General features: G+C 52.0%; 1 protein-coding gene across 1 annotated transcript in view; it reads left to right on the top strand.

The window, feature by feature from the left end:
* The first annotated feature begins 1,542 nt into the window (after positions 1–1,542).
* The window catches only part of WNT3 (Wnt family member 3), a 53,008-nt gene continuing 30,856 nt past the window's right edge, over positions 1,543–23,694 (top strand). Inside the window, exon 1 of the mRNA XM_004374266.1 lies at positions 1,543–1,776. Within this exon, the coding sequence (XP_004374323.1) occupies positions 1,700–1,776 (77 nt within the window). The 5' untranslated portion in view covers positions 1,543–1,699. The remainder of the gene's footprint in view (positions 1,777–23,694) is intronic.

The raw sequence follows: 23,694 nt of genomic DNA, 5'->3' as shown, positions 1-23,694 counted from the left end.
GAAGCCGTGACAAGCCCGGGCGGCTCTCCCGACCCTTGGTGCCCCCGGGGCCAGTCCCCTCGCTCCCCGCGCCCGCAGCAGCCGGGAGCGGAGAGGGCTCGCGGGAAGGGCAGGGCGGCAGGTTCGAGCCGTGGGCACCGTGGGCCCAGATCAAAGGCCAGGAATTTCGGGCCCCTGGGCGTGGGACTTCCTGCAGCCGCGCCCCCCACTTGGTCGAGTGCCTGCCTTCCGGGTCTCAGCGGGACCGGAGTCGGCTCGTTCTCTCCTTCTCGGCAGTCGCAGCCCCCCTCACCGGCCGCAGGCCCAGACTGCTCCAGCGCCCCGGGTGCTGCCTCGGGTGGCTCGGGAGGGGAACTGTGGGGGAAGCTACCCAGGTGACGAAGGCGAGTCACCCTCAGTCTGGCCCCAATCTCAGCACCACTCGGGGCTGAGACCTACTTGCTTGGTTGTGGAGACGGAGAGGAGAGAAAGGACCCTCATGGCGGGTTTGGAGGGACTTCTTGTCCTACAGGAGAAGTGGAGTATTTGTATGCATTTGGTGTCCACACAGGGAAAGAGGGGCTTTACCCCTTAACCCCAGGTTGAAGCCCCCTGTCAGCAGAAGGATCAGGGCCTCCACGAGGAGGGTCCGGCAGTTGGGGGGGGGGCGGGGGCGAGGAGGGCTGGAGGGCAGCGGGACTACTCCGAGCCCCCCAGCTGCTCTCGGCCCGGCTGCTGCGTTTCACCGGCCCCAAAGGGCTCACCCTCAAGACCCAAATGGGCTGCGGGTCGCTCTTCCGACCCGGGCTGAGGCGCGGCCTGAAGCCCTGGCGGAGGAGAAAGTGACCCGGCCCCGAGAGCAGGAAATGCAACTGGCCGCTGGTGTCAGTTGCAGGAAATGCAAAGGCAGCAGGAGGTCCCGATACCGATCTGATCCCTGACAAAAGACTCAAATGACACTCGGCTCTGGCCCCCGGCGCCGGCCGCAGCCCGACCTGCGAGCGTCCGCGGACCCTTTCGCGCGTCTCTCTGACACCGGGGAGGCGACCTCCTGCGGGTCCAGCGGCCCGCGGGCTCCAGGGCTCGGGAGGCTGCAGACCCGGAGAGGGTGCCTTTCCTAATCCCCCGGGGACTCCCTAGTGCCGTCCTGCCGGAGCGAGGCCTCTGGAAACATCCTTGTGCTTTCCACTGTCGATTCCTCACGGGCCCAAGTGCCAAGGGGGCACGGTCCCCCAAGAGAAAGGAGCCACCCGTCAGTGCTCGCGCCATCCCGGCCCCTCGGAAAACGCCCCCGTCCGAGCCCCAGCTCCCTTAACCTGGCTGGCTTGCGGCTGCGGCAGTCCCAGCCCAGCAGAGGGTCCAGCGTGCGTGTCCCCTCAAGTTGCCAGCGGGTCCGGGGAGCGGGCTTTGCCCAAGTTTGCCGGGCGCTGCCCTTCCCGGCGCCGAGGCGTGGGCCGGGCGGGAGGGGCGCGTGATTGACAGGCTGAACTACAGCCTCATCTCTTACCTTAGGCCGCGGGCGCTGATTGGCTGCTCGCTGACATCCTCAAACCCGGCTGCTCCGCGCTCGGCTCGCGAGGGGGGCGGCTGCGGGTGGAGGTGCGCTTCTGACAAGCCCGAAAGTCATTTCCAATCTCAAGTGGACTTTGTTCCAACTATTGGGGGCGTCACTCCCCCTCTTCATGGTCGCGGGCAAACTTCCTCCTCGGCGCCGATTCTAATGGAGCCTCACCTGCTCGGGCTGCTCGGCCTCCTGCTCTGTGGCACCAGGGTCCTCGCCGGCTACCCAATTTGGTGGTAAGGCTCGCCTCTTGTCTGCCCTCCGTGTCCAGGGAAGGTGGGGGGCGCCGGCTGGGGGTGGGCTGCGGCAGGGCCGGGGCGCTTTTCTCCTTGCCTCCCTCCAGCCCCCCACCCGCTCGCCCCTCCTGGATTTTCTGCTGGTGTCGCCTTCAGAATCCAACCCCTGGCTTCTCTGATGATCACCATTTTCCCCGCCGCTCGCTGCAGAAGCTAGACGACTTTCCCCGTCGCCAAAGGTCTCTTATTCTTAGATCCTAACCCTCCACCCGCCTCAGCCTGGGAGCCCCGAGACCCTCCATTTGCTTGCAACGGGGTTTCTGGAAATCCAGCGCTGTCCCTGGGGCCCAGCCACTCCTCTTCTCCATTTTGGGGTCTTCATGGGCAAAATCATCTTGTTCCTTCCCTGCCACCCGTGTCTCCGCCGGCAGCCTCCGTCAGGAGATTGTCCCACAATAACCCCCATTTGCCTTCGTGTTTCAGAACGCAAAGGCTTCAGTGGTCCTGGGGGCAAGGGAATGGGGGGGTTCATTAGATTCTCCCCACTCTGCTCTAGATTAATCTTGAGCCTGTGAAGTGAATATGGTTTTTGCTGCTCTGTGATGCCATTAAATTCGGGTTTTATTCATTTCTTGCTTGTCTATCCTGGCAAAGAGGGGGGGTTCTTCAAAACGTAGTTGTTTGGGAGGGGATGGGCTGGTTGTTCTTTGACCAAAACCCCAATTCTCCATGTCAAATTCTTTCCTTTTGGAAAACCGAGGACCGAGGAGAAAGGGAGAGAAGGAAGGATGCATTCCGGCCCTGAGAAATGCGGATACAAAAGACATTTTAGTAAATACGGCTGGGGAACCAGGCACGGTGCTTGGGGATGTGTGTGCGTGTATGAGGGGGCAACTGGGGAATAGACAACCCCTTGGGTGCCCCAGATCCGGGGAATCCCCTTGTTTTCCAAGCGGCAGGTCCTAGGGGCCAGAGGAGAAAGACACTGAAACCAGTTCTCTAAATTATACCCCGCCTCTCCCCGGTCTCCAGCCCCCAGCATTCCAGAAAACTTTAATTAAAGAATCTTCCCCTCCTGGACGGAGGAGAGCCTGGGTCTGGGGGGTGGCTGGTAAGAAAGGAGAATTTGGGATCTGTGAGGAAGAGTGGGGCTGTGGCCCCTGGGGTGAAAGCCTCAGAGGAGTGCCTCTGGGGTACGGGTGCTGCCTGTGTGCCCCCATTTGCCTTCCCTTGTTACCCCCGAGCCTGGGGAAAGGGGAGTAGAGCCAGTGAAATTTGGGGGCCACACCCCGAATTTGCCTCTAGCTGTTTGGGGGTGGCAGCGATTGTATCTGGGTGTTTGGGAACCCCTGAGGGCTGGGGGGGGCAGGAGCAGGGTATGGCGGACAGTCTCGGTTTAGAGGGTGCTGGGAGTTGGTCCCAGGACAGACACCCAAGGAGGAGTCTTTCTTCTGCCTGGTCCATCCTTCCCCATGGCACTGGGCTGGCCTGAGGCCTCCTGTACATAAAGAAGTCGGTGGAGCGGCCAGGGACTCCGGGACCAGGGCTCTGTCTTTGGGGAAGGCTGCTACCAAAATCAGTCCTGCCTCGCCCGCCATCCCTGACCTTCTTCCTATCCCTGGGCCAAGGCCATGCTGTTCTTTGACTTCATGGGGACCCTGGTGGGGGGTGGGGGGATAGGAATAGAAGGCTTGGAGCCCTGCAGGCAGCAGGGACCAAGGAAGAGAGACCAGGTTCCCCTGCCCTCTGTACTGGAGGAGGCGCTTCCCGGGGCAGAGCCGAGCCGGTAGGTGGTGGTGGTGTGTCTGGGGCATGATGGTATCTTGGGGAGCACTGAGATAGGGACCGGCCGATAGGAAGAAATGATGGGAAAGACGGTAAACCTGGAAGGCCTGGACATTGGCCCTATGGTAATGCTAGGCACAAGGCTTGGGGTGGGCAGGCAAACTGACGGGGGGCGGTGGGGGGCAGACCAGGGCTGCTGCTTTGTCTGAGCCGAGGAGAGACCTGTGTGTGTGTGTGTGTGTGTGTGTGTGTGAGAGAGAGACACAGGGGCGGGCAGATCAAGGTATGCTCGTGTGTGTGTCAGTGCCTGTGGCCACCTCTGTGTGTGTGCATGTATGCGTGTGTCTATGAGCCTAAAAAGTGTCATCTATACACTAGTGTGTCTCTGTATGTGGGAGTGTCTGTGACTGTGACTAGGCAACTGTGAGTGCGAACTCGTGCCGGGGTCCCTGGGGGACCCGCCACCTGTGACAAGGTGAGGATGTGTGTTGTGTCTCTGCACACAAGTGTTAGCAAGTGGCTGATTCTGTGATGTGTGTATGTGAGAGAGAGAGAAAGAGAGAGAAGTCTAGAAGTATCTATGCCCACGTAAGGGTCAGCGCCTGTGTACTCTTGTGACGCTGTGTGTGACTATGTTCATGCCCGGGCATGTGAGTGTGTCGTGTGTGTGTGTGTGTGTGTGTGTGTGTGTGTGTGTGTATGGGAGTGTCGTGTGTGAGTACTGTGTGATGTGACTGTTGTGTATGTGAGTGCTGTGTATGTGTATGTCAGTGTTGTATCGGTGTGAGTACCGTGTGTATGTCCATGTGTGTGAGTAGTGTGTTTGTGTACTGTTGTGTGTATGTGTGTTGTGTGTATGGATATTGGATACGAGTTGTATGTATGTGTGAGTGCTGTGTATGTGTATGTCAGGGTCCTATATGTGTGAGTGCTATATGTCAGTGTGTGAGTACAGTGTGTGTGTGTGTACTGTTGTATGTGTGTTGTGTGTGAATGTTGTATATGAGTTGTGTGTGTGTGCATGTGTCATTTGTGTGTGCCCACACCTTCATGGCAGTGTAAGGGTCTTTGCGCATGAATATCAGTGCTCATGGCCATGACCAGATTATGCTTGTAAGTATGTGTGTGATCCTCACGTTCACAGCCGTGTGAGGGCTGTGTCTGGGTCTGCCTATGACGCTGTTCCCAAGTGCCAGTGACGGTGGCTGGGCCCGTGATTGTGTGTCCATGGATATGTTTGCAGACAATGACCTAGAGGTATGAATAGTACCAGTGCTTGGGGAGCAGCCATGGTCCTGGAGGGAAGACCCCTGATCACAGGCCCAGCAGGAGACAAGGGTCCTATGGGTTGGCTCTGAGGGGCACAGCTGAGCCGGGATCCCAGGCGGGGGGTAAGGGCAGAGCCTTCCGCGTGCAAGCTCACTGTCTGCCTGAGGACTGCTCCCGCCCTCTCTTCTCAGGTGGTTCTTTGGTTGTGAAGGGTGAGTCACCTCTTAGGGCTGGGGCCTCGGCAGGGCTGGGACAGTGGCTGGGCCTCAGATTCCCGTTCTCACTCTGACCCCGGCAGGCGAAGTCCAGTCCTTGTAGCATCTGAGCCCCTCCTGCCTGCCCACCTTGGCTGACATTTCTGTCCATGCCGCCCCCTCAAGGAAGGCACCCCCCTCTCAGAGGCCCCTGCACTCTAGTCCCAGTCCTGGGAGGGCTCTGGACACCGAATCCCAGAATGAAGAGCTAGAAGGGGGCTCGAACAGACGTTCGCAGAGGGAAGTGATGTGCTCCAGGGCTACACAGCCAGGTAGTGGCAGAGATGGGACAGGAAGCAGTGACAGCAGCAATGATTTCTATAATTCTCTTTGTCAGTCCCAGTTAGCTCCTGGTAGAGAAACTTGTCTTTCTTCTCCTTCTTGAGGGGGAAAAGTGAACCTGTCTTATTAGGGCCCAGCCAGTGACTGCTACATTCCAGAGGTGGAGGCCCAGATGAAAGGGGCCTGTGCGGGGGTCAGCCACTCGCCTGCCTCTGTGTGACTGTGGACCAGTGACCCACCCACCTGGGCCTCTGTTTCCTTACCTTTCACTCAGGGGTCACCTGCCTGCCCTGCCTCACCGCTTGGGTGAAAACATTTTGCAGAAGACAAGGCAGTGAGCTGGGAAATAGGACACCTGAGTTCTCTTTGTATCATCCTGGGACCCATCCCCCACTCAGGCGGCGCCTGCCTGAAGCTGGCCTCAGTTTGCCCATCTGTCAGATGTCCCGTGCCTCCCCCACCCACTCCCACCTTCACCCGCCTTTCAGAGGCTTGAGAACATGTTCAGTCAAACCCTGTGGGGGTCAGTGGGCTGGGCCCAGGGAGGCACCTGGAGACTGCGGGGGAGGAAGGCCCCAGGCCAGGTGTTAACACTTGTAACAGGCAGGAATTACAGCTGGCTGGGGCTGGGGCTGGTGAGGAGCTGAGCTGGCTGGAGGCTGTTGATCCCACAGACAGACAGACAGACAGATGGGCAGATACCAGATCGGATGGCCAGGCTTTAACCGGGTGGTCTCCCTTCGAGGGCAGGCCTCTCCCTGGGGGAACACAACGGGGGAAATGAATCCAGGTCTCTTGGAAGACAGTTAACAGCCCTCCTGCCCCCACCTCTTCCCACTGTGGGCGGGGCTTCGGTGTCCAAAGGGAGCAAAATTAGTGGCTGATCTATTTGTATTCTTCTGATAGGATCACATTTTGCTAAAATAAAACTAAACTAAACAAGTCAAACATAATAACAGCGGGAGCCTTGAGCTGAGTTGCCTCCTGTGAAGACCCTGCTTTAATATGTAGGGGAAGACATGGGGGAAGGGGCAGCTGTCAGGGAAAGTTTCCCCAAATCTCAGGGCATTTTATCAATAGCTTGGAGGCCAAGAGGTGAGTGATGGGTGGAGTCTGGGCCCTCGGCCCTGAGCATCACCCCCACCCCATGGATCCTGAGGGCCTCGGGTCTGGGAAGTCTGCCCTGCAATTAATCCTGCCCCAGTGGAAAGACCTTTGAGAGGAGGTCACAAGAGGCACGAGCTGGACTTTGATGCCAAGCCCTTTAGCAGGCACTTCTCTACTCTATCTTTGCAGCTTTGCCAGTAGCGAATCCATTGCCAAATCCAGCCAGACCCTACCAGCCCCTGGGTACATCTGGGTGCATGCCCGATCACTGACGAAGGTGGAGAAACTGAGGCAGAAATCCCCAAAGAATAGACTCAGCCAAACAGGAGTCTCCCAGCCTGCTCAATATACAAGCTGGTGCTACTAAATATTAAGGGTGCTTGGGCGGATGTGGAATTGGGCGGGTGGCATGGAGATGAGGTGTAAGGTGTATGTCGGGGGTGGGGGGAAAGCAGTGACCATAGGGTTTTCTCTAGACTCTGAATAGGTCTCTCCTTGGTCTGGGCAGGAGGGCAGGAGAGGAGAGTCTTCTCAGTGGAAGACACAGCTAGCAGACCCTGGGAGGGTGGGGAGCAGGGTCTTTACGGACTCAGGGAGTGGTGAGCTGCAGAATCTCTTCTAAAGCCACCAAGGAGGGAAAGATATTCTCCACCACCTATCCCTAATTGGGGAGGGGTATACCTAACCCCTCCCTCAAAGATGAGGGCCATCCTGATATTACATCTATATATTCATGTTATCTTGTGTGCTTGGAAATGGTTAGAGCTGGGAGTCGAGACCTGTGTTCAAGTTCTGAGTTTATCCCTGACTGGCTGTGCAGTCTAGGATGAGTTCCTTTCCTTTTCTGTGCTTTCAAGTCCCTGCCTCCCTCTGGGCTTCGTGTTCCTTGACCACACGGAGGGGTCCCTTCTGCCTCTCAGAGTCCACAGGGCTATGACAGGGGCTCGGTTCATTGCTGTGAAACCTGGAACTCCACGGGAGAACTGCAGAGCTACCTTACTCAGTCCACCCCTTTACTTCCGAGCCCCACCGGAGCTAAATCCCAAAGCTGACTCCACAACTACCTAACCGACCTGCTTGTACCTCTAAACCTGACTTCCCCCAACACCCAGATTCCTCTGGAGCCAAGCTGCTCATGTTCAAATTTGGCTTGTCACATACTAGCGGATAAACTAAAACCAGTTGCCATGGAGCCAACTCCCACTCACAGTGATCATATATATGTCAGAGTAGAATTGTGCTCCATAGGATTTTCAATGACTGCTTTTTCTGAAGTAGATAGCCAGGGCTTTCTTCCTAGGTACATTTGGGTAGACTTGAACCTCCAACCTTTCAGCTAACAGCCAAGTGCATTAACCATTTGCACCACCCAGGGACTCTAGTGGGTAACCTAGAGCAAATTAACCTCTTTGATCCTCAGTTTCCCCATCTGTAAAATGAGTATAGCGAGTGCTCCCAACTCAAAAGGCAGTTGTGGAGATTAAATGAGTTAATACATGTAAAGCCTTTAGAATAATGTCTGGTATACAGGAAGTACTATATAATGTTAGCTATCTTCACTCTGTCTGTGAGCTATTGGCTCCTTTAAGTGCTGGCTCCACATTTGCCTCTTCCAGGGAGCCCTCCTAGATTGGCCCTGCCTCACTCTGTTTTCAGCTTGCCCCATAGTGCTTGGCGCTGGTGAACATGAGCCTGTAGCTTTTTTCTTAAATTAAGGGAGCTGGGCCACATGAACCCAACCTCAGCTCCTTGCCTGCCCAGGAAGAGGAGGGCAGGGTGGAGAGGGTGCTGGAGACTCCCCTAACCTTCTCTCCCTCGCCCTTACCTCCCCAGTCTGCCCGACTCTTGCAGCCACTGCCATTTCCAGCTGGGACCTGGAGCCACCTCTGGCTGGGCCCGGGGAGGGGTGGGGGAGGCAGGCTCACCAGGGGGCGTGGCACTGGGGCCGCCTGGAGCAGCCGGAGCAGAAGTTGCTCCTCTTGGAGCTGAAAGATGATTCAGAAGGTGATTTATAGACGGAAGGCAGAAAGCTTGGCTCCTGGCAGAGGCCTGCTGCTTAATAACATTCTTTTGGGGATGGAGGTGTGTGCGGGACGGCAGCAAGGGCTAGACTTGTACCTCCTCCCCCTCCAGGCCTTGGCCCCATGGCTGCTCCAACTCCACGAGTGTCCTTCTTTCTCCTGCTGCTGGAGAGGGAACTCCCTGTTCTCAATGAGAGACTAGGCCCGGAGATTAGGAATGGCTTCTGGGGATGGAGGAGGTAGGAAGGTGGGAGGCAGGAGTACTGTCTCCTGGGACTCCTCCAAGAGAAGCTGGGATGGAGATGGGGCTGGAAATAGGACTCCTGGGGAAGGTCACTTGGTTTCCTCCCTGCTTTTGGGCAAGTGAAGAGCTAACCCGGCCAGACCTAGGGTTTCCAGAGTCTCCCTGAGAGTGATGATATCACACTCCGGCCGATGGCCTGTCCCCTGCTGTTCCTGAGTCCTTCCTTCAAGGAGGCTCCCTTTCTGTTATTCGGGTCTCAGAGGGTGAGGGGCCAGCGCGGGGGACCAGGCCCTGCACTCTGAGGCTGAAACCCAGTTCTTTTGTGCAAGGCAATTTGTGGTACGCAAGTCCAATGGCTGCCTCCAGTCCAGAAGGTTCTCCAGACTTTGTATTGGAGGAAGAAGAGCATTCCTATGTTCGTGTTAAACTAACAACTCAGGCTGTGGTTGTCGTTGGTAGCTGCCGTCGAGTCAATTCCGACTCATGGCAACCCCATGTGTGCAAGAGCAGAGCTACTCCATAGGCTGTGACCTTTCAGAAGCAGATCACAGGCCTCTCTTCTGAGGCACTGTAGGTGGGTTTGAACTGCCAACCTTTCGGCTAGTAGTCAAACACTTAAACATTTGCGCCACTCAGGGACTCCTAACGACTCAGGGAGTCCCTGCAGTTCCACTGGTAGAAGCGAAATCCCTTCTGTGCTGTTGACAAGCAGCACCCATTCTGTTAGCCATTGCTGTGCTGCCGTCTGAATTCCCTCCAGTAATGCTTGGCCTTCACAGCAGCCAGCCCCCTGCTTGGTGCCACCTCTCTAAGCTTCTGAGTTCCTACACAGCCTGCATCGCAGCTTTGAAATCCAAAGACTTCACTTCTAGCTCTCGAGGCTAGAAAGGTGTGGAGTGAGGGGATCCGGGGGGGACAGTTGCCCAGACCAATGGAGTCTATTTATCTGTTGCAGCTTGGTGTGCACGGCCTGGAGGACTTGGCAGGGGTCAGGATGGGGACACTAGACAGCTTTCTGGTTCCCCCTGAGGCGGGCCTTCTCAAAATGGCCTCATTATGTGTGTGGAGCGAATTCCAGAAATGTCAGGCACACCCATACATCCAGAGGAGGATAGGGGCGCAGAAATCTGCTTGGAGAGGCGAGCAGCGGAGGTGGTGGGAGGTTTCTGGGCAGGGAGCAAGGGGACCGGAGACCCGGCTCTGCCACTAATCGTTGTTAGTTACCATCAAGTCGATTCCAACTCATGGCAATCCCATGTGTGCAGAGTAAAACAGCTCAAAGGGTTGTCAAAGCCATGAGTCTTCAGAAGCAGATCGACAGGCCTGTATTTCAAGGTGCCTCTGGGTGAGTTCAAACTGCCAACCTTTTGGCTAGTAGTCGCGTGCTTAACTGTTTGCACCACAGGCAAATTCCTTAACTGCGCGTCAGTAATGCAGGAGTCAGAGAAGCTGCTGGCCAAGGACTTTTCTAGCTTTGAGGTTTCAATCGCAGAGGTTGTATTCTGTGTTCGGATGACCCAGCTATCTGAATTCTCTGTGCCTGGTGGTGGTGGGTGAGGGGTGTCACTGAGAGCTGGCCTCAGGGTGGAGTGGGAACTGTGAGATCTTGGATGAGTCTCTAATCTCCTCAAACCTCAGTTTCCTCATCTGCAGAATAACCGTGATAATAACACCTCTTGCTCTGCCTGCCTGCAGGGCTGTGAAGAGCTTCAGCTGGAATAACCTTTATGAAAGCTCTGAGATTTGTCAAGTTCTTTCCAGAGACGTGAACTATCATTGCTGGTCCTACCAGAAAAGAGGAATGAGGGCCAGTCCCTGCTTGGAGGGTGTTGGGAATGTCCCAGCAGGACTCTGAGCCTCTCAGCTTAAGGAGCCAGCTGGTATTTCCAGGAGAGGAGTATGGGAAGGGGCTGGACGGGGTCCTGGATGGTGGGGGTTCTCGGCTCCTTTCTAGAGGGGGTTGTGAGGCTCAGTGGGGAGTGCCCGGGAGAAGGAGCAGAGCCCAAGGATTTGGAGCCAAGTGGCCACAGGGCATGCCTTCTGGCACTGGCCTCCTCTTCCCTGGCTTAAAGGCTCTCCAGACTTAATGCAGAGATCACAGACCCGACCCTGGCTGAGGCAGATGTTGTGTGAGATTTCCAACCAGGAACACAGTGGCGGGAGACGCTGGTGGGGGTGAGGAGAGGTGACGGTGAAGGGCTGGGAGCTGGCAGGGGCTCTTCTAAACATGTGGTCATCAGGAAATCCTAATGGCCTGGGTAAGGCCGAGCAGACTGGGAGATGCAGCCGGCCACTTGCTCAAGCTAGGCCAGAAGCCCAGGGAGAACTGAGTGCGTGTCTGTGCGTGTTGGGGAGGTAGGGGGGATGAGAGCAAGAGGACCAAGCGCCCAGGTCTGTCGGGAGGGCTGTTCTGCAAAACCTGCCCCGGGCACGGAGTCCCACTTATCTGCCAGAGCCAGCTGGGCCAGTGAAGAAAACCAATCTCTCAGGGTCCATTCGGAATGCAAATGGGGACTTGGGACTGTGCGCATGTGAACACGCACTGCCACCACCTCCTGCCCAGCTCCCCTCTGTCCTTGCCATCCTCACCACTTATCTTCCTAACATGGATTTCTGAGGGTGTCACTCCCCTGCTCTAAAGCCTCCTGTGGCTCCCCACTTCCTGTCTGACACTGAGGCTCCCTATGATTTGGCCTCTACCCACCAATGCAGTTGTACCTTTCAGAAGTCCTCCTGGGCTCCTCAGCATCCCATTCCAACCTGGATATAGACCTCTGGGCCTGTTGACTGAAATACTTTGCCACCTCCTTTCTCCCCTTCCCACATTCAACTGCTGAAATTCCATATTGACTTTGAGATCAAAAGCCTCTTCTTTCCAGAAGCCCTCCTAGATTCCTGAACCACTGCCCCCAAAGCAGCGAATAGGTCATCCTGTCGTCGCTCCCTCCTCTTCTCCCCCACGGGACAGGCTTGTGAAATATTCCCATTGCCTTCTACCATGGTGTTTGGGTGTCTTATTTCCCTCTAGTAGTCCCTGGGTGGTGCAAATGGTTAACACGCTCTGCTGCTAACCGAAAGGTTGGCCGTTGGAGCCCACCCAGAGGTACCTCAGAAGAAAGGCCTGGCAATCTATTTCCCCAAAATCAGCCACTGAAAACCCTATGCAGCACAGGTTCTACTCTGACACACATGGGGTCTCTGTGAGTCAAAACTGACTCAACAGCAACTGGTTTTATTTTCCTATATTAGAATGCAGATTCTTTCCTCCCCCTCCCTCCGCCCCCCACCCAAGAGAGAGCCTGTGTTTTAATCACTTTGTGGCCTCCTCCCTCTGTCCAGCACATGATAGGGATCAGTAAAGTTTGCATTGAATGAGCAGAATAAATAAAAACCCCAGCCCCTTAAATGTGACCCGAGGCTCAGAGACCATTGCTCTTGCTGACGTTGAAAGCAGTCCCCCATAGCCCGGGTCAGTCTGTCCTGCTCAGCTCAGGCTTTGCTTGGCTCAGGCCATGCACCTAACAGCCCTGAAGTGTGGGTGGCCCTCAGGAGGGTCTCCCAAGGTGAAGGGGACCCCTGACCTGCGCAGGCTGCCAGAGGCTGAGGTGAGCCTCATCTTCATGGTCTCTGTTCCCTTGAGTTTATTTTCTTCCTTCCCAGCTCCCTTTGCAAATGTTTCCCTTCTGTGTACTATTTCTTTCTCCACCTTCACCAACTCACGCTATGTTTAGGTGTTCAAGTCTTTAGTTTTAAAATTCCACTTGGTAGGACTGGTTTTTCCACCTAGGAAGAGGCCAATAGGTTTGTTGACCACCTACTATGTGCTGGTCCTATACATGCATTATGATCTAGGATGTAATTCTCTGGTTTAACAGATGAGGAGTCAGAGTCACCCAGCCTGTACGTGGTATAAGAAGACTTTGCTGCCGGGCTCACATCCTTTTTCCTTCCACCGCCATTCAGGCTCAAAAGCAGACTTCATATCTGGGGCAACCATCTGTTTATCTAGATATTTTATCTTGTTCCCCGAAGGATTTAAGATGGTTTTGAGGCAAGATTACATTTGACCTTTATCTTGAAGGCTGCTGCTTTGGGTTTAGTGATACTATTTCTGAACTTATGGGAATTCTCTTATTTGAGGATAGGTACTAGTCGCTGGCAAACTTTCCACATGTCCTCAAGTTGTACTCAAGCTAGAACTGTACATTGCTAACCTCCCCAACTGTACCAGGCCCTCAGTAAGGGGTCACTCCCTGGGGATGTCACCTTGGGCAAATTATTGCTTCCTGGGCCTCAGTGTTCACATCTGTAAAACAGGAAGGAGATAGGTTAAATGACCTCTAATTAAATGGTTCAGTGGTAGAATTCTTGCCTTCCGTATGGGAGACCAGGGTTCAATTCCCAGCCAATGCATCTCATGTTCAGCCACCACCTATTTGTCAGTGGAGGCTTGCCTGTTGCTATGATACTCAACAGGGTTCTGTGGAGCTTCTGGACTGTGCAGGGCTAGGAAGAAAGGCCTGGCGATCTAATTCCGAAAATCAGCCAGTGAAAACCTATGGATCACAATGGTTCAGTCTGCAGCTCATCATGGGGATGGCTCAGGACTGGGTAGCATAGCGTTCCATTGTGAACCATCGGGGGTCCACTCAACAGGAGCTAACAACAATGACAATAAGATTACTTCTGGCTATAACCTTTATCCTTCTATTTAGTCCTTTTGGCTCCTTTGCGTCTGTTCTGCATGATATATATACGCCAAAAAAGCAATCAGAGAGAATTGTCTTTCTTCCCCAAATCCAATCCTTGTGTTAGTGTCTCTGAAATAGACGATTTTTACTTGATATTTACAATCCAACATTCAGTTTATTTCCCCCTGAGAAGCTAGTCTGCTTTCTTCTTTCAGATAAAGTTTGTTTCCCTTTATGTTCTGGCTGTTAGGAAACCCAGAGTGAAATTTGAAGTTCAATCTTTGCACCTACATTGACCTTGACTTGGCATAGTTGCCCCCTCCTTCACCTTGATCCTGATTTTCTATCTTCATTTTGTTATTTAATCTGATGTGCTTTGTATTACAAGCTCCTGGAGGGCAGGTCTCATGTCTAGTGCACTGTTCCACTCTCTGTGCTTGGCATGTACATAGTAGATGCTCAATAAATACATGTCATCTTTGGAATAAATTTTGCTGTCAGCCACTTCATACCCTTTCTGGAAAGAGGCAAAGTATACACAAATGAAAAACAAAAATAAACATAGCCTTTTTTCAGAGAGTTGGCTCTAACTAGATAGTTTTGGGGTTGCAAGAATTCCAGTTTCTGTTTCTTTATCATCAGCTTTTTTCCTAAGTCTACCAAAGCCTGGTCTCCGGGAAGGCGCCATCTTTCTCTTCTCCATGGTCTGCTGCTTTCTAAACTTGAAGTTGATACATAATATCCCTCCTGGGCATCTCATTTCCATCACTGACTGTGCTTTTTCCTTTCCCTCTGACTCCTTTCACATCTGATTCCTCCACCTTCCCTTCCCTTGGAAGTTAACCATTCCACAGGTGACCGAGTGCCCGGCAGCCACCATGAGGGCACCCACCCTGTCTCTCCAGCTCGCCTGCTCCCGCCCACAGCAGCCACTGTGAGAACTGTAATCCCTGGGAGGTGGGAAAGCACAGCAGAGGAAGGCCTGGCTCAGGGTCACACAGGGCGAGAACCAGGGTCCTTCACTGCCAGCCCAGGCTCTTCCCATTGACAAAACCGTAGAGAGGCACTGGCATGGCCTGGAGGGCAGAGGAAAGTGGCTGGCCAGGGACAGGCTGGCCACACCCAGCAGGCTATAGGTCTCAGCTCTGACTAGCTGCTTGCTTGTGGGGAGACCTAGCCTCTCCTCAGTTCTACCTTTGGGCAGTGCCTGTGGAGACCACCCCTCCCAGTCCCTTAACTTCGGGAAAGGGAATGTCTAACCCCCAGGCCAGGAGGTCTTCTGTCTTAACTGAAGCTTGTACAGGGAGAGAGACTCCAGAACCTTCCAAAGCTGTCAGTCAGGAGGGAGTCTATGATCTCGGCCCTGTCCTTGGAACGAAAACAGCCCCATGAGATAGGCATCTTCATCCCCATTTTTACCTGTGAGAAAACCCAGGCTCAGAGAGCCCAAGTGAGGAGCTAGGAAGTAAGTGGCAGAGCCAGGATTCGATGTTTTTGGTGTACCAGGTGCTGTGTGCTCTGAGGAAACAGCATGTGCATTAACCCATCCTCCCAACAACCCCAGGAGGCAGGTACTCCTGTTAGCCCCTTCAACAGATGAGGAAATTGAGGCCCCAAGAGAGCTACTCCCTTGCCCAAGGCTCCAAGGCTGGCAAACTGTAGACTCCCAACCATTACGCACACTGCCTGAAGGTAGGCCTGGTAGGCTTCAAACCCTTTCAGTGATACCATGCTATGTCCCTACAGCTTAAGACCTCAACAGGTCTGACTATAGTCTTTCCTAATTTAGTCCAAGCCTAGACCCTCTCATTTGGTCTCCTGTTCCTATGAGCATCATTGGAGATTTTTAGCTTGCACTTGAGGGCTGGGATGCATTTCTCTTTGAGTCTTCCCTGCTCCAGAATGCTACAGTGCCTCTCACCCGAACCAGCCTCCTACACACCTTTAACCACTGTAGGTCTCTGTGATGGTTAAGGTTGGGTGTCACCTTGGCTGGGCCATGATTCTCAGAGGTTTGGCAGTTATGTAATGATGTAGTTTGGCAGTTATGTAAGGATGTAATTTGGCTGTTATGTAATGATGTAGTCATCCTCCATGATGTGATCAGCCAATCAGCTGTAAGGGGAGTTTCCCTGGGAGTGTGGCCTGCATCCAATAGATATATGGACATTCTGACAAAGCTTGCTTGCCTGCTCTGGGTGCTGCATCTGGCTTGTCATCATCTGACCTCCAGTTTTTGAGACTTGAGCCAGCGGCCTGCTGTATTGCCTGCTGATCTTGAGATTCATCAGCCTCCACAGCCTGTGAGCCAGCCACCTGCTGTCTTACCCGCCAGTCTTGGGATTGATCAGCCCCTGTAGCTACATGAGTCAGGAGAAGCCTCCAGCCTAATGCTTGACCCACAGACTTGGGACTTGCCAGTCTCTACAACTGTGTGAGCCATTTCCTTGAGATAAATATCTCTCTCTCTATATATATATATGTATACATATATACACACTTCACTGGTTTTGCTTCTCTAGAGAATCCAGCCTAAGACTGTCTCCCTCTTCTCTCTCTCCTCTTTCTCCACATCTTTTTGTAAATGCTTTGACCTCCAGAACTGTCATTAGAGGTTGCCTCAGGGCAAGAGGAGTTCTGCCCTTCGATTTAGAGGGCTCTGCTCTGGTCTCTGGTGGCGCAGTGGTTAAGAGCTTGGCTAACCAAAAGGCTGGCGGTTCAAATCCACCAGCTGCTCCTTAGAAATCCTATGGAATAGTTCTGCTCTGTCCTATAGGGTCACTGTGAGTCAGAATCAACTCAATGACAACAGGTTTATTTTTTGTTTTTGTTTTTTTCTGGCTCTGGTCTCTTAGAGCTGTGCCTTCCCCAGGGGCAAGGAATCTTGGAACCAAGGAGCTGTACCCACCCAGAGCCAGCATCCCCTTTCCTCCCACCATGTTCCTGGTACCCAGCCTCCTGTAGTTTCCTGTCCAGGTGGCCATGAGCCTACTTCTGGGCCACATAGGCCTCTTCCTGGGTCAGGCCGTGCTCTTACTAGGCCAGAGAGGTGGTCAAAGGAAGGCCATTTGCAGGGACTGTGGATGGAGCTTGGAGGTTTGGCTGGGGTGTCCTGTGTGGGATGGAAAGGGGTGAGAAGGCTTCAGGCACAGAACTCCACGGAGAACCTAGCCTTCCAGGTGGTTCTTCAGGTATTTCATCAAGGTAGGAGGATAGAACTTTCTTTTTCTTTTTATTGAAGTAGATCACACATCCAGGAAAATACACAAATCATAAGTGCACTGCTCAGTGAGTTGGACAGAACACATTATATTCAACAGTTGTCAACTGACATGATATTTTTAAATATTGGGCACATGGTGTGTAAGCTTCCATTTGGACTCTCTCCCCAAACCCTAAAAGTTCTAGCCAGGCCTGCAGACTCAGACAGGAAACGGGGTTCCAAAAGGGTGTAATTAGCACAGAATCTAGAAGAAAGCTTACCTTTTCAATCTATGCATCTCCACACATTTCTACCTTAGCAGGTTGACTTCCTTCTACATCAGCAACCCTTTTGGCTCCCTCACAACTTGTGGTCACCTTGTACGGTCAAGTTCCTTTTCGTTAAGCTTGGACTGCCTTCTTATTTGGTCAGTTTTGTCATTTTTAATCGAGCTAATCAGAAGAGTGCTCAGATAGCAGATATGACTGTGTTGTTCCACACTCTTTGATGTTATCGTTGTTAGCCATTGCTGAGTCGGCCCCTGACTCATGGCGACCCCATGTGTTACAGAGTAGAACTGTTCCACAGGGTTTTCTTAGCTGTATCTTTACAGGACTAGTTCACCAGGCCTTTCTTCCATGGAGCCACTTTGGCATGGCCCATGAGGCACTGCAGAGTCTAGCCCCTGACTAACTCTCATCTCCGTCACCTCCACCCTGTATCTTTACCTTCGACCTATTTTCACTTGCACAGGTAAGAGCATGGGCTTTGAGCAATAGCAGTCCTACCTTCAATTCTCTGGGCCTTAGTTTTCAATCTGTAAAATGGGATAACAAAGGCTACTGCGGGGATTAAAGGATATAACACTGGTGAGACTTAGCAAAGTGTCTGGTGTCTACAGAGGGAGAACCCACACAATTTGCCATCATTAATCTCCTTATTCTTGTTTGTGTTATTCTTACACCCCCTCACATCTCATGCCTGTGCACAGGCCGCTGCCTTCCCTCGGAATGACCGTTCTCATCGCGCTGTCTCTCTGTTCACTCTTCTACAACAGCTCAGGCAGGCCCCATGTCCTCTGCGCAGGCTTCCCGCAGCACCCTCACCCAGCCAAGCCACTTCTGGGTGTATCTGCTTCACTGACTAAACCGTGAGCCACCTGTGGACAGGACCAGGACTCCATCATCTTCATACCCACATCACTGAGCACAGGACGGGGCCCACAGTGGACCCTCAAAGAAGGATTGTGGGGTGTCAGGACACTGGTGGAAGTCACCTGCCAGCCACAGGCCCAGTCTTCCAGCTCCAGCTGGATTCCTCCAGGAAGCCCTCCAGGGAAGTCCTACTGGCACTTGTCATGGATTTTCTGTATTCTTAGTTGCTTCTTCATGTATATCTGTCTTGTCTTGCTGACAAGTGGGTCAGCCCTTGCGGGCAGGGGTTTTGCTTCCATGTGTCTCATATTCCTGGGGAGCCTCCTGAACACCACAGGTGCAGTTAGTGATTCTGATGAATTCGGCTCCTTCCCGAGCAAGCTCAAGTCCAGGCTCCGCTGGTTCCATTCCTCAGGGACAGCATTCTCCCTCACTCTGTGATTTCCAGAGAGGCCAGCTCTGAGCTTCTGGACTTTGTGCTGGAAGGCAGCAAGAAGTTCCAGAAACAGGGTGGGCTTTGGGCTCGAACCAGCGAAGGTGTGAATGTCAGATGCGCCATTTAACTTTGAGCGCTCTACAACTTTGAGTGGTTTCTTAAAAACCTGTGAATGTCAAGTTCTCCCTCTGTAAAATGGGGGTTAAAATTCCCATCCCAGGGCTGTTGTGAGGATGAAATGAAATAATGCACAGGAACTGAATTGAAAGTGAATAAATATTGACTGAATTAAGGATTTCCTGAAGATCGGCCTCAGTCGTTCCAATGTAGCAAGAGTTATAAAAATATTCTATCCTTCACTGAATTGTACATGTGGAAATTTGTTGAAATGGTGTATCTTTGGCTGTGTATACTTTCACCAAAATTTTAAACAAGAATTCTGTCCCAGGCCAAGCTTTTTAGAACAGGAAGCTCTGAACTTCTTCCAAAAGAGAGAAAGCCAGTTGGTTAAGCCCACTGCCGTGGAGTTGCCTCTGACTCATAGCGACACTATGGGACAGAGTAGAACTGCCGCATAGGGTTTCCAAGGCTGTAATCTTTACAGAAGCAGACTGCCACATCTTTCTTCCTAAGAGCAGCTGGTGGGTTTGAACCGCCAAACTTTCAGTTAACAGCTGAGTGATTAACCACTGCGCCACAAGGGCTCCTTATGCTGGTGGATCCCAACTACTTAACCTATTTGAAGAGAGAAGGTGGGTGATGGGCACGGACAGAAGTCTGTGACTCAGTGGATAAAAGGTAATGCAGACTCTGGCCTGACCTTGTGTCCTGTTCGGCCACAATATTCACAAAGGCCTCAGTTCTCTGGGAAGGCAAAGGCCAAATGAAATGGGGTGGCCATCAGAGATTTATTCTGAAAAATATTTGCTATCATGTAGTACTTGATACACACAAGAGAACAAATATACTGTTATGTAAGATGCAGTATAATAACAAAGTACAAACCTGGGACCTGTCACACCCCTGAAGAACCAGAACATGACCAAGGTCATTGCCTCTATCTGTGGGCTTCTCTCCATCCCATCCCCCCGGCTCCCTCTGGACGTAAACACATTCTGAATTTTGCATTTTTAGTCCATTACTTTAAAATTATAATTTTCCCAGGTAAAAATGCCTAAACGATATTTTTTAGTTTTGCTTATTTTTAGTTTTAAGCTTATCTTAAACGTTATAAAAATAGTGTCATACTGTACGCTGTTGTTGTTAGGTGCCGTCAGGTGGATACTGACTCACAGCGACCTCGTGTGACAAAGTAGAACTGCCCCATACATAGGGTTTTTCAGGCTGTAATTACAGGAGCAGATTGCCAGGTCTTTCTTCTCGAGGAGCCACTGGGTGAGTAGGAACCACTAACCTTCTGGTTAGCAGCTGTGTGCTTTTAACCATTGAGCCACCAGGGCTCCTTTAAACTGTATGTATTCCTCTGTAATTTGCTTTTCCCCTTCTGCGTTGTGTTTCTAAGTTTCAAACTATGCTATTAGATATTACTGTAGTCCTTCATCTTCATAGCTGTATAATATTCCATCGTCTGAATATACCACAATTAGTTTATTCCTTCTCCTATCAAAGGCCCATGAGAGAGAGTTGCTCATGCGGATACCAGGTACCCTCGTAAGAGTGGAACTTTGGGCTGCAGGATGTAAAAATGTCCTGCTTTACCACACCAAACTGATTTCCAAAGAGGTTGTGCCCATTTGTCCCTCATCTTTGCTCCACATTCTTGCTGACACTTTGAATCAAGTGACTTCATTTTTGTCAATTTGGAGGCTGTAAAATGAGTTTTGCAGTCTTGCTTTGCAGAGATAGGACTGCTTTAAGGTCCCAGAGTTGGTAGAAGCAGAGGTGGGATTTGGACCCCAGTGCGCATGTCAACACATAAAACACACATTTGGAAAAACAAATGTGTCTGGGTAAAAATCCTTCCTAATTTCATCTTTCTTGCTTTCACCTCCCCCAGGCGCTCACACAGTCTGCCTAGGGACAGAAGGCTTTACTGAACATTTGGTGACTTGGGCAAAATTAGCTAAACGAACCCAACGCTTCTCCGTCCTCACTTGCTGCTCCACCTCCATGATCTCTTACCCTTTCTCCTTCTTGATTGTACTCCCATGGCTGCGTTGCGAGTGGGATCGAGCATCCTTTAGTTTTTTCTTTTTTTCGTGCCCTGTCGGTTGCTTTTATTCCTGGTGGACCCATTGTTGTTACTTGGTGCTGTTGAGGCAATTCTAACTCATAGCGACCCCGGGAGACAGAGTAGAACTGCCCCAAAGGGTTTTCTAGGCTGTAATCTTTATGGGAGTAGATCACCAGGTCTTTCTCACAGGAACTGCTGGGTGGGTTTGAACCACCAGTCTTTCAGTTAGCAGCCAAGTGCTTAACTATTGTGCCACCAGGGCACCTTTTGAGTGTGCCTACATGGACTGTGAACACCCTGTCCATTATCCAGAAATAATGCCACTTCTTTTGGGAGGCGCCATCCCTCAACCCCTCCAGACCCAGGGTACGGTTCCCTCCTGGTTGTCTCCCTACCCCTCTGCCCCGATGGGCTGCCCTTCCTGAGTTAATGCAATGGCAAATCTCAGAAGGGCCAGAGGGTGAATCCTGCCCCATAATCTTTTTCTTTTTTTTAGTATAAAAAATTTTCTTTTATTGTACTTTAGATGAAGGTTTACAGAGCAAATTAGTTTCTCATGAAAAATTAATACACATGTTGTTTGTGACACTGGTTGCCATCCCCACAACATGTCAACACACTCCCCTTCTCGACCTTGGGTTCCGCATTTACCAGCCTTCCTGTCCCCTCCTGCCTTCTCGTCCTTGCCCTGGGGCTGGTGTGCCCATTTAGTCTTCTGCCCCATAATCTTCAGGCAAATACTAGGACTCCTTCCTTCTGAAAGGGAAGCTGTGAGCTTCTCAGTACATCCCAAAAACCAGATAACGCTTGCTGGGATTTTTAGTCTCATGCTCAAGGGTTCATTCTCCCTTCCTGCCCTGGGGCAGATGCACTCAAGTGGACTCCACTTCCTCAGGCCTTCACCATCTTTCTCTTAGGACCCCTTTCCCTACCAAAGAATCCCATCACCCTCTCCACTTGGCCATGACCTTCCCATTTTCCAAAGTCCAGCTCAGACCTGCCATCTTCCTGAGAGTCTTCCCAGACTAACTTCTCCCCTCTCCTCTCTCCCAGCTCTTCGACACACCTTGTGGGTCAGAGCAGGACGTTGCAAAGTGTGGCTCTTACAACATCCCACAAAATACTGCTGACAAAGGATTCTGAGGTCAAATAAATTTGGGAGCGCCATCTGCTACTTCCAGCCTCTTGATGTTTCTGGCGTCATTAGCATATCAGCAGCTCAAGAGGCCCTCAGGGATGACTCCTCTGTTTTCCAAAAGTATTTAATCTGGGAACCTCTTTTCTCTCCCAAGTAACACCTATTAGCCACTTGGAAAATATGAACTAGAAGATTCTCCCACCCCCTTCATATGTCAGTTTGTTCTTAGGGTCTTATTTTTCTCAACCAGCAGGCTGTGATTCCTGGGACTCCTTTATTAATCATCCTGTGTCAGCTAGGTCAGCCCGGAACCCCCATTCTAGAGGAGCTTGAGCTGAATGAATGAAGGCAATCAGCCGATTGGTTGGTCCAATCAGTTGGTCATCAGCTGATTCCTTTCTCCTGGGAGGCAGTTAGAAACCAGGGGCTGATCAGACCCAGCTGGGCTTTGCACCCTGGGGACTCGGAAGGTTTGGATCTATCTGAGCTGTGCCAGACCCTCCCTCTCCACAGTATTTCTGCAAAGCCTGCCTCCATCACCCAAGGTAGAGTAAGTCACTCTCCTGCATTTGTTGTTAGTTGTCATCGAGTCAGCTCCAACTCGTGGTGACACCATGTGCAACAGGACAAAATGTCGCCCAGTTCTGCGCCGTCTTCACTATCATTAGTATGCTAGAGAGCCATTGCTGTGACCACTGTGTATTTGGAGTGCCTTCTAACCTATGGGGCTCATCTTCCAGCACAACAGCGACAATGTTTTGTAGTGAGCCACAAGGTTTTCATTGGCTAATTTTTGGAAGTAGATCACCAGGTCTATGTTCCTAGTCTAGGAAGCTCCACTAAAACCTGTCTATCATGGATGACCCTGCTAGTATTTGAAATACCAGTGGCATAGCTTCCAGCGTCACAGCAACACACAAGCCACCACAGTGCAACACACTGACAGGTAGTGGTCTTCTGCATCAGGCACCATGTCACTGCCTCTCTGTATTCCCATTAGTGGGTGCTCAGTCCCTGACTGCTGAGTAAATGAATGCATGGCAGTTCTCTCCTCTGAATTGGAGAAAGACAGTAGAGCTCTGTGGTTAACCCTGCAGGCTCTGGAGCCAGATCGGATGTACTCCTGTGTACCCTGGTAACCTGGGGCAACTTACTTAATCCCTGTGCTTCACTTTCTCTTTCTAAATGGGAGTGATGATAGCAGTACCATCCTTACAGGATTGCTGGGAGGACTAACGGGTTAATATGTATAAAGCATGTAAGATGGCGCCCGGCATGGAGAATGGCATTGGTCTGCATTAGCCCTTAGAACAATAGCAGCCACCACTTCTCATGCTCCTACCATGTGCCAGGGACTGCGATGAGGGCTTTACCTACACTATTTCAATTAATCTTCCCTACAGTCTCTTTGAAGTAGGTGATGTTTACATTTTTCCAGTTAGGAAACTGAGGCCTCCCATAGGGACCCAGTAGTAGGTGGGAGCAACCGGGTGGGACTCAGGTCAACCGGATCACTAAGCCCTGGCCTGCAAGCACTGCTGATACAGTTTCCCACTCCAGGACTCGGTGACAACTCTACTTGTTTTACGTACAGCTACCCGACTGAGAGGGGACAGTGGTGTTGAAGCGGTAGAATTCTCGCCTTCCACACGGGAGACCTGGGTTTGATTCCTGGCCAATGTACCTTAAGCGCAGCCACCACCCGTCTGTCAGTGGTGGTTTGCATGTTGCTATGATGCTGAACAGTTTTCAGCGGAGCTTCCAGACTAAGATAGACTAAGAAGAAAGGCCTGGTGATCTACTTCCAAAAATTAGCCAATGAAAACAGTATAGAGCACAAGTATCGGATCTGCAACCGACCGTGGGGATGGCACAGGCCAGGCAGCGTTTTGTTCTGTTGTGCACGGGGTTGTGTCAGGGGCTGACTTGGCAGCAGCTAACACCAACGACAACCCCACTGAGAACCCCATCAGTCTTTTTTTCATCCTCTGTCTAGTCCACCAAGATGGACAATTCACTGCACTGTGATTGGGCTTTACGTGTGTGTGCGTGCATGTGTGTGTGTGTGTGTGTCTGTGTGTGTGTGTCTGTGTGTGTCTGTGTGTCTGTGTGTGTCTGTGTGTGTGTGTCTGTGTGTGTGT

The sequence above is a fragment of the Trichechus manatus genome, unplaced genomic scaffold (assembly GCF_000243295.1).
Source record: "Trichechus manatus latirostris isolate Lorelei unplaced genomic scaffold, TriManLat1.0 scaffold00028, whole genome shotgun sequence".
NCBI lineage: Eukaryota > Metazoa > Chordata > Mammalia > Sirenia > Trichechidae > Trichechus > Trichechus manatus.
This window is presented reverse-complemented; position numbering and strand designations above follow the sequence as displayed.